General features: G+C 37.0%; 1 protein-coding gene across 1 annotated transcript in view; it reads right to left on the reverse strand.

Moving 5' to 3' along the window:
- The window catches only part of LOC126177811 (potassium voltage-gated channel subfamily H member 8), a 475,984-nt gene that overhangs the window by 37,684 nt on the left and 423,714 nt on the right, over positions 1 to 14,586 (reverse strand). Inside the window, exon 11 of the mRNA XM_049924483.1 lies at positions 4,410 to 4,687. Within this exon, the coding sequence (XP_049780440.1) occupies positions 4,410 to 4,687 (278 nt within the window). The remainder of the gene's footprint in view (positions 1 to 4,409; positions 4,688 to 14,586) is intronic.

A 14,586-nucleotide genomic window follows, 5' to 3' on the forward strand; every position in this document is an offset into this window, starting at 1 on the left:
ATACAACTGCTGGAGAGTTTGTCACTGATGCTGGATCAGCATTTGAAATGTTGCATGTATATGAATAAAGTCCTGACTGGATGGATCAATCATTTGTTGACAGATATTTAAAAAGAACGGATGAAGCATCCATTGGACAACATTAAATCTGTGCAAGAACGTGAAGTGCAACAAGATAGAATAGTTTTATCTGCTATAATACCATTCCTAACATAAATAGTCCTTCTTTTCTTTTCTGCTCTCTTTTCCATATGCAGTACATATTCCAACAAATTTGAAACCTCCCAGTTTCTTCCCAATTTCTGTTTTATTTTTCTGAACAACATTATTCAATGTGTAGTTTAGAGGCTGATGATAATAACATACACATAGTGTGTGTAAAAACATTTTTTTAAAGAAAAGTTCAGAATTTCTGATTCATGAAAACCATTTGCAGTTGCAAATTTGACCTCACTAATGATGGTTTGTTTTAGGAGTGACATACCTTATTTGAAGAACATCATCTTTTTCTGAAAACTATGTATTTACATAGCTTTATTTATTCAGTATTACTGAATTTGAGAATGTTGAAATCATAAAATGAAATCTTTTAGAAAATTCAGTGATACTGTCTTGTAGCCTGAATTTTTTGTTTCCAAAAATTTATACTTCTACTAAAATAATGTTTTAATTAATGAAATATTTCAATTAGAAAATATGAGTTTCTAAAAAAATCTTGGTGACCTTTACTGTATCCCACTCCAAAATGCCACTAGCTACATAAAACAGAACCTGCCATTTTTAAACACATTTAACCAACTGTTTCTCATGATGACTTCAGTGCCTCTTTATAGGATATATGTATTATCTATCATTTTTATATTATTACTGAAAAGTAATAACTTTGTAAAGTACAGTAATTTTGTAAAAAGAATATTACAATTTTTTTTAAAAATAGGTATTGTGCACCAAGCCACAGTTAACATTTCTCAACCTAACAGTGAGATATATTTATACAATCAGTGTGTGTTTAGACTTCATCATTCAAGGTGCTTTGTCAGTGAGTTGTTAAATGTTAAAGGTTCAAGATTGTACAGAACTGGAATATTCCACAGATAAAATATCCAATGGCATTGCCTTGTTTTATTAACTAAAGACAGCAAAAAATGAACATGTTTTTAAGAGGTTCATTGTCAAAGCCAAATACTTTTGTAGTATTTCTTTAATACGTCAATAGCAGTGGTTATGTGTTCCTAGATCATTCATGTATTTTAATTGAATATACAAGGAGAAGGAATAATTAATATGTATAGTTCAGCACTGTCTTTTTTCACAGACATTAAAAATTTCAGTAGTATAAATTTACACTATCACAACAAATTACTTTTCTAATAAATATATGATGCATGTCCAGAAACTAAGTACTGTTTTGGGAAAAAAATACTCATGAAATCATTTTTCTTTTTTCAAACCAATTTTTTTTCCAAGAAAGAGTATTTCTTAAACCATTTTTCTGTGTAGTTGCCACCACTTTTCTGTTGTCATAGTGAGAAATCAACTTTTTTATGCCTTCTTCACAGAAAGATGGCACCAGTGAAGGCAGCCACCTCCTGCTGTGGCAAATGTCTGAACAATGGTGGCAACTATATAGAAAAATAGTTTTAGTTTAAGAACTGCTCTTTCCTGTAAAAATAATTTTTGGTTTGAAAAAATGTTTTATGAGTTTTTCTCCAAAAACGTACTTACTTTCAAGACATGCCTCTTACTTGATATTCTTTTTTCACTAAAATCCATTTGATACACCTAAAAAGGCAGGGAAGAACAGAGATTAACATTACACTTACAACAAGATTATTAGAGAAGGAACACAAACTTTGATTTGGCAAAAATGTGGAAGAAATAAGTTGTGTCATTCTTAAAAGAACTATCCTGGCTTCTTTTTAAGTGATTTAGAGAAACCACAGAAATTCTAAACCCAGATAGACAAATGTGGATATCAACAGTACTACTGCCGAAAGCAAGTCCAAGTTCTTAGTTGCTGTTCCACCTATATACAGGGTGTTCGTAGAGGAAAGGTCAATATTTTATACAGTGACAGTATAAGTAATTCTGAACAAAAAATGTTATATGAACATAGGTCCACAAATGCTTCGTTATGGAGGTATGGGTACTGAAAGGAACTATAATTCTGCAGAATTGATGAGCACAATGTGAACATATCTGCAATATAACTGGCCCGTAATGTGATTTTCTTGAAAACAATGTTACAGAGAAGTACAGTTATATGTTATACACTTTTACATACTGTTTATTTACTTTGCATTTAGTACATAATGCATTTACAACATGCATGTTACTTGTATTCAGTTGAAAAAGATGTATCACATCTTTTACAAATGGCTTTAACACTTATCGTACAGATGTTGTACAGTTCACAGAACAGGTTTGAATATCCTACCATGAACATCGTGCTCTAGTGATAACATGTTGTGTTTCTTGTTCAATTGCCTGTGGTTGCTTCCTAATCAATTCAGCAGTGTCCATGATGCAACGAAGCAGTTTATCTCATGTATTTACCTTCACTTTGTGAACCTCTGATTTCATCCAACCTCATGAACAGAAATCTAAAGGTGATCCTGGAGGCCAGTTAATAGCACCGCCATGGCCAATCCAGAGATTAGGGTAAGTGTGGTTAGGATGGTCCCTCACACGTAAGGTAACATGTGGAGGGGCACCATCATGTTGAAAGTATATTCCAGCTTGTTTGGCTAAAGCAACGTCTTCCAATAGTTCCACAAATGAATTTCCAAAAAATGCAGGTAACTCTCTCCTGTCAGTTGCTGATTGATAATAAATGGAACTATCAAAAGGTTACTGATCATGCTGCACCAAACATTTATGGCAAAATGAACTTTAAATTGCTATCCACTGAAGTGTACATATTTTCCCATGACCATCAATGATTATTGCGTGTGTTGTTTATTCCATGTCGTGAAAACTAGGCTTCGTCAGTGAATAGTATGTATGGGAGCAAATGACTATTCTCAATCACCCAGTAACAGAATTGAAGTCGTTGGGCATTGTCACTAATGTGGAGATTTTGGATACAGGTTTTCCACATGTAATGTTTCCCATACATGAGTCTATGGGACATTCATATGCAGGGACATTCTTTGTATGCTCGTACTGGGACTTCACTCAGCACTTGCAATAATTCCTTCCTGTTCTTGCAAAGTTTGTTGATTTCCATGCTTGAACAAAAAATGCCTACTTGGAAGAGAGACTGTTGCACAAAAAGTGATAAACATTTTGGTAAACACCCTGCGATCAGGTAATCATCAAGTCGGAAAGTGCCTGTGGTATTTTTCTCTTCAGCAGTAGCACTACCATCACAGAAGCCATAAACATACACCATATCTGTGTATTCCTCATTGGTGTAGATGTGTGGCATTGTCAGCAGCACTTGTATGAACACAGTTAACACCATACATTACACAGCTAACCAATCCATCGCCGGTACACTACACAATGCGGCTTACACAGCACAACTGCACAAACAATGGGTGATTGTACTACATACGTCACATGACCATAATATGTGGTAGGTTGCATAGCATAAAAATGGCATGTACCCATGCATTGTTTGCAAGAAAATCACGTTATGGTCCAGTTGTATTGTATATTTGTTCATGATGTGCTCATCAATTTTGCAGAATTAAAGTTCCTTTCAATACCCATACCTACCTAACGAAGCATTTGCAGACCTATGTTCATATATTTTTTGTTCAGAATTACTTATACCATCATTTTTTAAAGTATTTATGTTTCCTCCCCAAATATCCTGTATACATAGCGTTTGTCAGAATTTCCACATTTATCAGGTTAAACAATGTAAAAAGGAAGGTTTACTAAATATTTTTAACAGATAGAAAGATATTTATTTCATAGCATCCATATGGCTTTATTTAAGTCAGATTTTGCATCCTCTCTTCCCTCCCACTGTCACCCTAGCCCTCTTTACTTTTTCAGTTTCTCTGTTAGATCATTACTGAGAGGGCCCATATCTTTGCAAAATTGTCTGACTGATAGTTTGCTTCTGCGCAAGTAGTCTTGGAGTCCTTGTGATAACTGTGTGGCTCTCTCCATGACAGACCACTGGTAACACAGGCTACAATGTTTCTAAGTATTTTGTAAATTATTTACAGTTTTGAATTATGATTTGGGAAAATCTGCATGATATTTAGTTTATCTTGTGTCCTCTCACAATTGTCTATCTGTATCTACATGACTACTTGGCAATTAGTACCTGGCAGTGTGGTCGTTTAAATGCAAATTCTTTCTACTGGATTTCATAAAAATAATCACCACTTTAGGAAAACCATGTGAACACTAAAAATGTAGTTGGTTAAATTAACTCAAATGGTACATACCTCTGCTTCATAGCCTTCACGGAGGTTGTACGTCAGGTCATGCTGAATATCATTTGCAAATTCTTGCTGATATTCAGGGTATAGTCTCAAAACATCTACTAGGCCTTGCATATTAATACACTTTAAATCACAGTAGGTGAGTGCTTTTACATCACAGCTTGATTTCACAACCACATCAGTGCTAGAGGCTCCACCTCCTCCTCCTCCACCACCACCACTTCCATTGCCCGAAGGCTGCAGGTACATAGAAATATCACAGCCAAACAAATCACCTTTACCTGAAAAAATTACAAAAGGTCATAGACTAGGTACCACTTTCTGTATTAATGTTTAGAAATTATGCTTGAATTTCTAATTAACATTTTGATTAAATTGTTACCTATGACGTGTGTAGCAGATCTGATGTTCTTAGAACTATTCAAAGTATATGGCTATTAACAATGAAGGAAAGGATAGATTGTTACTTACAATAAAGAAGACACAGTAAGTTGCAGACAGGCACATTTAGAAAACACTTACATAAATCTTTTGGCTGCAGCCTTTATCAGCAAAAGAGAAACACACACAATTCATACAAACAAGCAAGGTTGCTTGTGCATGTGAATGGTGTGTGTTTCTCTTTTGCTGATGAAGGCTGTAACTGAAAGCTTTATACAAGTATCTTTTAATTGTGCCTGTCAGCAACTTAACACATATTCTTTATGGTAAGCATTCTTTATTTTCCTACATTGTTGATATTCCTACCTGGAGTTTCCACTCTTCAAAGTACATGTCTTTATTTTACAGTAATATTGGGCAAATAATTCAGGAAATCTTGGAAATGAATCATATTTCTAACTTCAACAATTGTCGGGAAACCTCTTGATGGTATTGTTGCTATCAGTGAAAATAAATTGTTTCAGATCCAAATTAGTTTTCATTTCTAGATTACTGGAAATCTTTTGACATGTTGCCCCATTGCAGACTTGCAATGCAGATACGAACATATGGAATACTTTCCCAGATATATAAATGGCTCAAAGATTTCGTAAGTAATAGAACCCAGTATGTTGCCCTCAATGGCAAGTAGCCATCAGGGACAAGAGTATTGTCAGGGGTGCCCCAGGGAAGTGTGATAGAACTGCTGTTATATTCTACATACATAATTGATCTGGCGGACAGAGTGGGAAGCAGTCTGCAGTTGTTTTCTGATGATGATGTGATGTACAGGAAAGTATTGAAATTGAGTGACAATAGAAAGATACAGGATGACTTAGACAAAATTTCTAGTGGATGTGTTGAATGGCAATGTAGAAAAAAATGTAAGTTAATGCATATGAGTAGGGAAAACAAAACCATAAAGTTTGGGTACAGCATTAGCAGTGACCTGCTTGACAAACTGACATTGTTTAAATATCTGGGTGTAATGTTGCCAAGCAATATGAAATGGAATGAGCATGTAAGTGTTGTGGTAGGAATGTGACTGGTTGACTTCAGTTTATTGCAAGACTTTTGGGAAAGTGTGATTCATCTGTAAAGCATTTATACTCGTGCAACCTATTCTTGAGTACAGCTCAAGTGTTTGCGATCCATACCAGGTCAGATTAAAGGAAGACATTGAAGCAATTCAGAGGTGGGCTGCTAGATTTGTTACTTGAAGGTTTGAACAACATGCAGGTATTATGGAGGTGAACTGAAATGGGAATCTCTGGAAAGAAGTTGTTGTTTTTTTTTTTATTTATTTTTTATTTTTTTATTTTTTTTAATTTTAGGAACTCTATTGAGAAAATTTAGAGAACCATCATTTGAAGATGACTGCAGAACTATTCTACTGCTGGCAATATACATTTTGAATAAGGACCAAAAAGCTAAAATACAAGGCATTAGGGCTCATACAGAAGCATATAGATGGTCATTTTTCCCTCTCTTTATTTGTGAGTGGAACAGGAAGGGAGGTGGCTAATAGCGGTACCATACGCAGTGTACATTGGCTTGCAGAGTAGGTATGTAGATGCAGATTTATTATTGTACAGTTTCGGACTAATAGGGTGTCTGTGGGGAACTGCATTTATCTGCATAACTTTCTTTATGACTCAAACATTGTTGTTTATGTTGATCAGATTTCAATGAAGACATGTCTCAATTGTTCCCACAAGTGGACTTCCCTCTTGTCAATTCCTTTCAATTCCTCTATCAATTTTTCTCTATTTACCGACGAGAATGCTTTCTTACAATTTACAGAGACTGTATGGTACTTAGCTCTCTGGTGTATCAGGGTGTCTGCTATCTGGTCTGTAAGTGCTTCACTAACTGTATTGTGCTCCTGTCTTCTGTTGAGTATTTTTGTGAATACTTTGAAGGAAGTGTTTTCTAGCAACACTACTCTGAATGCATCTGCTGATGCTCTGTCTTCCTCTCCTTTGTACAGGATATTTATTGCTGCTATTTCCTTTTTCTGTTTGTAAGCACCTGTTCATCAGCTCCTTCCACAGTTCCTCCATTTGGACAATGGAGATTTTGAGATGTTCCATGTACATGCTGTCATGCTTCTTCCTTCTTTTATTGCTTGTCTGAGTTCAGCACATGTTACTAATTCAAAGTTGTGCATGGTCTCTGTTGCTTCCATTTCATGTACCTTGCCTTTTTCCTGTTTATTCATTATTCATGAGAAATGTGTTTCCAATTTCTTCATGTGAATTTCTCCTGTTATGGGTGTGACTTTCTTTCTCATTGCAATGAATGAGTCTGATTTTTCATCTACTGCTAATTTTCTTGCCTTCTCCTCAATGTATTCTGTTTTTTTCCTTTTCATTGTAGATTTGTATTTCCTTTTCATATATGGATACACAGTTAAATCTGTCAGTGTGTATTCTTTTTTATAAAATTTTTGCTATTTGACTGTAAACTGTACATCTATTTCTCACAGTCATGCTTCTGGTTTTATAGCCATTCTCAAGCACATGTTGAAATGTTACTATACATTGAAAAAAAAAAAAAAAAAAAAACTGGCCTTATACACAATGTTCACAACAGCTGATGCCCAGAAGAGATGAATGGTGGTCGTTGGAATATACTGACTGTTAAATATGCCATACTGTGTGTTAATGGTTATTCATTGCACACAATGTTAGCCACATAATGTTCTTCAATATATTTTCACATCCTATAATATGATGACTGGTCTATAAGACCAGAAATACGTTTTTTTGATTATGGCTTGTCACAGACAGGTCAGATGCATTGTGACATTTCAACATGACTTGAGAATGGCTATAAAGCTGAATTTATGATTATGTGAATTCAATGAACATTTTACAGTCAAATGGCAGAAATTTCTTTCAAAAAATTCTACATGTCCATGGTTCCCCATCAAGAAAAAAATCGCGTTGTCTGTGTTTTTGCTGTGAACAGTGTGTGATGAAGCAAGCTGGGATCTCTTGACTTCCTCTCTTGTTTTGCTATCTGCCTCCTTAAATTCATTCCTTCATTTCCATAAAAGAGAAAGGCTGGCCCTCAGTCTTAAGGAATAGAGCACCAAGTCTAACTTTTAGTTTTGTGTATGTTAATAATTTCCTAATTTATTTTGACTATTCCTAGTTAATTTCTTTTATTATAGGGTGAAATCAGTAATTGTTTCATGACTTAGATTCTATTGTTGACCTATAAACAAATATAAATTCTGTACTAATTAAAAACATTTGGAAGAAGAACTGCTAGGATTCTTAAAGTACTTATTTGGCTCTGTTCAAAAACATATCAGCAAAGCCAGCTCTTAATTAATTCCAAAATAATTACAATGTTTGTCAGAAGTATTGCTTGCATAACTATATCCATTAATTTTATTATTTAAACAAACAATTCAACCAAACCTTTGCGATAGAAGAAACTGTTAAAATGAAGGAATTTTTTGATGTATTCAGTTAATTGAATGAGTTATGTTTTAATTGTAATTTCTGTAAATTAAACATCAATCAATGTATAGTTTCAGTGCCTATTATTGCGGGGATATATAAAGGACCAATTTTTGGTCCTGAGACAGTCAATCAACAGCCGATTTTCAAAGGGAAATTATGTATTTTGCAAGTAACAACAATGCATCTACTTAACAGTGGAGTTAGTGTAACATAAATAGGCCATGTTTTAAAACAATGCCAGTGTCTGTTCAATTTATTTGAGAAATAGTGTCACATGTACCTTATTATTCTGCAAGAACTGTGAACTATGTGGTTAAGTGTTTACTGCTCATAGACGTTCAACTTCAAACTATTGTAGCAGTATGCTGATGTTTGCCGGCAACCTAATAGTGAACTGGCCATATAACTGTGTAATATTGGGGGGTTGTGAACAGGGAAGGTAAAGAACTGTGAAATGCAACTGTGCAACTGTTGGCTATGGCATTTACAGTAGTCTATGTTGAAGTTGCAGCCCCCATTTTTCAGTCAGTATAACATTGCAGTGCATCGACACTGAGGACTATCAATGAAGAAATAAAGCAGGTGAATGACACAAGTGCTGAACGGTTTCTTTCCTTTCCCTGAAGCATTCTTGGTCAAACCAGTTTTGCTCTTGCCTTCTTCTTTTGATTTTCATGGCTCTGTTTAATACTTCTGTGGGTATTTTCAGAGATTCTTCCAGTTGGCATTCCTCTATTAGTGCCCTCAGTCTTTCAATGTTATCTCTGTTTTGCTCCATAATTGACTGTTGTATCTTTTGGGAGTAGATATTTGATCCAGATGTCCATTCCTCAGTTGTGGTGATTCAATGTGGAAGCTCCTTATTATGGGTATGTGTGTCCAAATGGGGCCTGCTGTTAAGAATAATAACCCTCCTTGTTTGTATAGCACTAAATTTCCTACTTTATAAAACACTGAAATGATTGTACTGGTTCCATTATGCGCAATGTAGGTTGGTATTTTCATTTTATTTGCTAGCTTGAAACCTTCCTCTACTAGTGATTCTAGCAGTAAGCATGAGCATTCATCTTATCAGACCCACAGTTACGATTTCTGGCTAGTATAAGATTTGTGTTTTAGTTCAGTTGTTTGGTGGCTTTTGATACAATATCTATTATGATTTCAACCTGTACGGCTGGCTGTATATACACTGTCCAGTCACATTGATGTGACCATCTGTAAGAAGCTAGAATAACCACCTTTTGCAGCACGAACTGCAGTGAGTCTCAGGAAAGTACCAATAGTGACGTGGAGCCATGCAGACTCCAGTGTCATGTCCAGCAGCACTAGATTTATCAGTTGATGATCTGGCATATAAAGTCTGATCCCACAGATTTCTGACAAGGTTTTATTATGGAGAGTTTTGTGGCCACAAGAGTACGGTAAACTCGTTTTGTGGCCACAAGAGTACGGTAAACTCATTCGAGTGCTCTTCGAACAACACACATACTTTGTGAGCTGTGTGACTCATTGCATTGTCCTGCCACAGTATTGACAAATAAACTGCCTGTGGGGGTGGAGGTGGTCCAGAACAATGGATGCATGGTTGTGCTGATCCACTATGCTTTCTAGAATGACGAGATCCCCAGGGAATGTATTCCAGAATGACCCTTCCAATGATTTTTGCAGGATGTTTGCTTTCAGATGTTTCATGCCATACAAGCTAATGGCCACCTGTCTGATGGAGCATTAAAAGTGATTCATTTGAAATCGCCACCTGTTGCCACTTGGTGGATATTCAGTTGACCAAAAACCGAGTGAGGTGGTGCAGTGGTTAGCACACTGGACTCGTATTCAGGAGGATGACGGTTCCATCCCGTCTCCGGCCATCCTGATTTAGGTTTTCTGTGATTTCCCTAAATCGCTTCAGGCAAATGCCGGGATGGTTCCTTTGAAAGGGCACGGCCAATTTCTTTCCCCATCCTTCCCTCACCCGAGCTTGCGCTCCGTCTCTAATGACCTCGTTGTCGACGGGACGTTAAACACTAATCTCCTCCTCCTCAGTTGGCCAAACCAGTGTGACCTTTCTTTTATTTCCTTCATTACTTCTTCTCTGTATGGATTGAACAGCAGGGTTGAAAGACTACATCCCTGTCTTAAATCCTTTTTAATCTGAGCACTTCATACTTTGTCTTCCACTCTTGTTAGTCCCTCTTGGGTCATGTACAGGGATATTACAAATGATTGAAGCGATTTCATAAATTTACTGTAGCTCCATTCATTGACATATGGTCACAACACACTACAGATACATAGAAAAACTCATAAAGTTTTGTTCGGCTGAAGCCACACTTCAGGTTTCTGCCGCCAGAGTACTCGAGAGCGCAGTGAGACAAAATGGCGACAGGAGCCAAGAAAGCATATGTCGTGCTTGAAATGCACTCACATCAGTCAGTCATAACAGTGCGACGACACTTCAGGACGAAGTTCAACAAATATCCACCAACTGCTAACTCCATTCAGTGATGGTATGCGCAGTTTAAAGCTTCTGGATGCCTCTGTAAGGGAAAATCAACGGGTCGGCCTGCAGTGAGCAAAGAAATGGTTGAACACGTGCGGGCAAGTTTCACACATAGCCCGTGGAAGTCGACGAATAAAGCAAGCAGGGAGCTAAAAGTACCACAGCCGACGGTTTGGAAAATGTTACGGAAAAGGCTAAAGCAGAAGCCTTCCCTTTTACAATTGCTACAAGCCCTGACACTCGATGACAAAGTCAAACGCTTTGAATTTTCGGCGCGGTTGCAACAGCTCATGGAAGAGGATGCGTTCAGTGTGAAACTTGTTTTCAGTGATGAAGCAACATTTTTTCTTAATGGTGAAGTGTACAGACACAATGTGCGAATCTGGGCGGTAGAGAATCCTCATGCATTTGTGCAACAAATTCGCAATTCACCAAAAGTTAACGTGTTTTGTGCAATCTCACGGTTTAAAGTTTACGGCCCCTTTTTTTTCTGCAAAAAAAACGTTACAGGACACGTGTATCTGGACATGCTGGAAAACTGGCTCATGCCACAACTGGAGACTGACAGCGCCAACTTCATCTTTCAACAGGATGGTGCTCCACCGCACTTCCATCATGATGTTCGGCATTTCTTAAACAGGAGATTGGAAAACCAATGGATCGGTCGTGGTGGAATCATGATAAGCAATTCATGTCATGGCCTCCATGCTCTCCCGACTTAACCCCATGCAATTTCTTTCTGTGGGGTTATGTGAAAGATTCAGTGTTTAAACCTCCTCTACCAAGAAATGTGCCAGAACTGCGAGCTCGCATCAACGATGCTTTTGAACTCATTGATGGGGACATGCTGCGCTGAGTGTGGAAGGAACTTGATTATCGGCTTGATGTCTGCCGAATCACTAAAGGGGCACATATTGAACTTTTGTGAATGCCTAAAAAAACTTTTTGAGTTTTTGTATGTGTGTGCAAAGCATTGTAAAAATATCTCAAATAATAAAGTTATTGTAGAGCTGTGAAATCGCTTCAATCATTTGTAATAACCCTGTATATATTGTATATTACCCATCTCTCCCTACAGCTACTCCCATTTTTCTCAGAATTTCGAATATCTTGCTCCATTTGACACAGTCAAATGCTTATATCATGTCTACGACCCAATGAACATGTCTTGATTTCTCCTTAGTCTTGCTTCTATTATCAACCGCAACATTAAAATTGCCTCTCTGGTGCCTTTACCTTTCCTAAAGTCAAAATGATCATCATCCAATATATCCCCAATTGTCTTTTCCATTTTTCTGTATATTATTCTTGTCAACAACTTGAGTGCAAGAGTTGTTACGCTGATTGTGCAATAATTCTCACACTTGTCAGCCCTTGCAGTCTTCAGAATTGTGGGGATGATATTTTTCTGAAAGTCAGATGGTATGTCACCAGACTGATACATTCTACACACCGACATGAATAGTCATTTTGTTGCCACACTCCCCAATGATTCTGATGGAATGTTATTTATCCCTTCTGCCTTATTTGTTCTCAAGTTCTTGAAAGCTCTTTTAAATTCTAGTTCTAATGCTAGATTCCCTATCTCTCTTAAATTGACTCCTGCTCCTTATTCTATCACTTCAGACAAATCTTCACCCTGATAGAGGTCTTCTATGTACTCTTTCCACCCATCTGCACTCTCCTCTGCATTTAATAGTGGAATTCCTGTTGCACTCTTAATGCTAGCTCTCTTGCTTTTAATTTCACCAAAGATTGTTTTCACTTTTGTATAAGCTGAGTCAGTTCTTCTGCCAATCATCTCTTTACATTTTTCATGCAGCCTTTTCATATAAATTCCCTGCATTTGCTATTTATTTCATTATAAAGTGACTTGCATTTTTGTATTCATGAATTTCTTTGAACATTTTTGTACTTCCTTCTTTCATCGATCAATAGAACTGTTTCTTCTGTTGCCCATGATTTCTTTGCAGTTATGTTCTCTGTACCGACAATTTTCTTTCCAGCTTCTGTGATTGCCTGTTTTAGAGATTCCCATTCCTCTTCAACTGAACTGCCTGCTGCGATATTCTTTATTAGAGTATCTATAGTCTTGGAGAGCTTCAATCATATCTCTTTGTTCCTTAGTGCTTCCAAATCCCATTTCTTTGCACACTGATTCTGGCCGACTAGTCTCTTAAACTTTGGCATACTCTTCATCAGTACTAAATTGTGATCTGTGTCTATCTGCTCCCGGGTATGCCTTACAATCCAATATCTGATTTCACAATCTCTGCCTGACTGTATTGCAGTCTAACTGAAATCTTCCAATATCCCCTTTCTCCAGTACACCTCCTTCTATTGTGCTTCTTGAACAGAGTTTTCACTATTAATAGCCAAAATTTATTGCAGAACTCAGTTAGTCTTTCTCCTCTCTCAGACCTACTACCAAGCCCATATTCTCCCATAACACTTTCTTCTACTCCTTCCCCTACAAACACATTGCAGTCCAACGTGACTGTTAGATTTTCATCTCCCTTTATGTACTAAATTACCTGTTCAGTATCCTCATATTCTTTCTCTATCTCTTTGTCTTCAGCTTGTAACATCAACTTGTATGCCTGATCTATCGTTGTTGATGTTGGTTTGCAGTTGATTCCAATGAGAACCACCCTATCACTGAACTGTTCACAGTAACTCACTCTCTGATCTACCTTCCTGTTTTTAATGAATCCTATTCCTGTTATACCAATTTCTGCCACTGTTGATATTATCCTGTATTCATATGACCATAAATCCTTGTCGTCTTTCCATTTCATTTCATTCACTCCACTGTACGAGGTCTGTTCAAAAAATTCTTTGTCCACAAACTTTTTCTGCACTTACCTTTTACTTATTGTGCCTGGTCTCTTTTGAATTACTCTGCTCAACAATTGATACATCTCTCCCAGTGCCATTTCCACTTCTGGGAGTAGTCTTGCTATGCCTTTTGTTGGGTCACATGAAGTGCCATCTGCAAATTTTCTTCTATCTCATCTATCATTAAAAATCTTTGTCCTTTCAATGAGGTTTTCAACTTTGGAAATAAAAAAAAATGTTCACATGGGCCAGGTCTGGAGAGTATTGAGGATGAAGCAGCATATTGATTTTGTTTTTTGTGCAATAGTCATGCACCAATAGAGATGAATGTGTTGATGAGTTATTGTGATGCAGAAGTCATGAACTGTCTTGCCACATTTCAGGCTGTTTCCTTCTAACATTCTCTTTTCTCACAGGCATTGCAACATATCCCAATAGTAGCATTGATTGACAGTTTGTCTGTGTGACACAAATTCATGATGAACTATCCTTCAAAGTCAAAGAAAACTATCAGCATGGTTTTTACATTTGACCTGACCTGACGAGCTTTTTTTGGTCTTGGGGAACCTTTCCCAACCCATTGTGAAGATTAAACCTTGGTCTCAACATCATAACTGTAGACCCATATCTCATCACTAGTTATGATTCTCATAAGGAACATTTCATTCCCATTTATGAGATCCGAAAGGTCTTCACAGGCTGTGAGGTGAAGGTTTTTCTGGTCTTGACTCATGAGCTGTGGGTCAAACTTGGTGGCAACACAATGCATTCCAAGAAGCTGTGTCAGGATTTCATGAAAAGATACAACTGAATTGTTCCATTCTTCAGCAATCTCTCAGGCAGGTAGTCTTTGATTTTTACACACAATTTTGTTTACATTCCTCACATAAGCATTGTTGGTAGATGTTGAAGGGCATCCTGAGCAAGTGTCATCTTTAACTTCTGT

Source organism: Schistocerca cancellata, chromosome 1 (assembly GCF_023864275.1).
Source record: "Schistocerca cancellata isolate TAMUIC-IGC-003103 chromosome 1, iqSchCanc2.1, whole genome shotgun sequence".
NCBI lineage: Eukaryota > Metazoa > Arthropoda > Insecta > Orthoptera > Acrididae > Schistocerca > Schistocerca cancellata.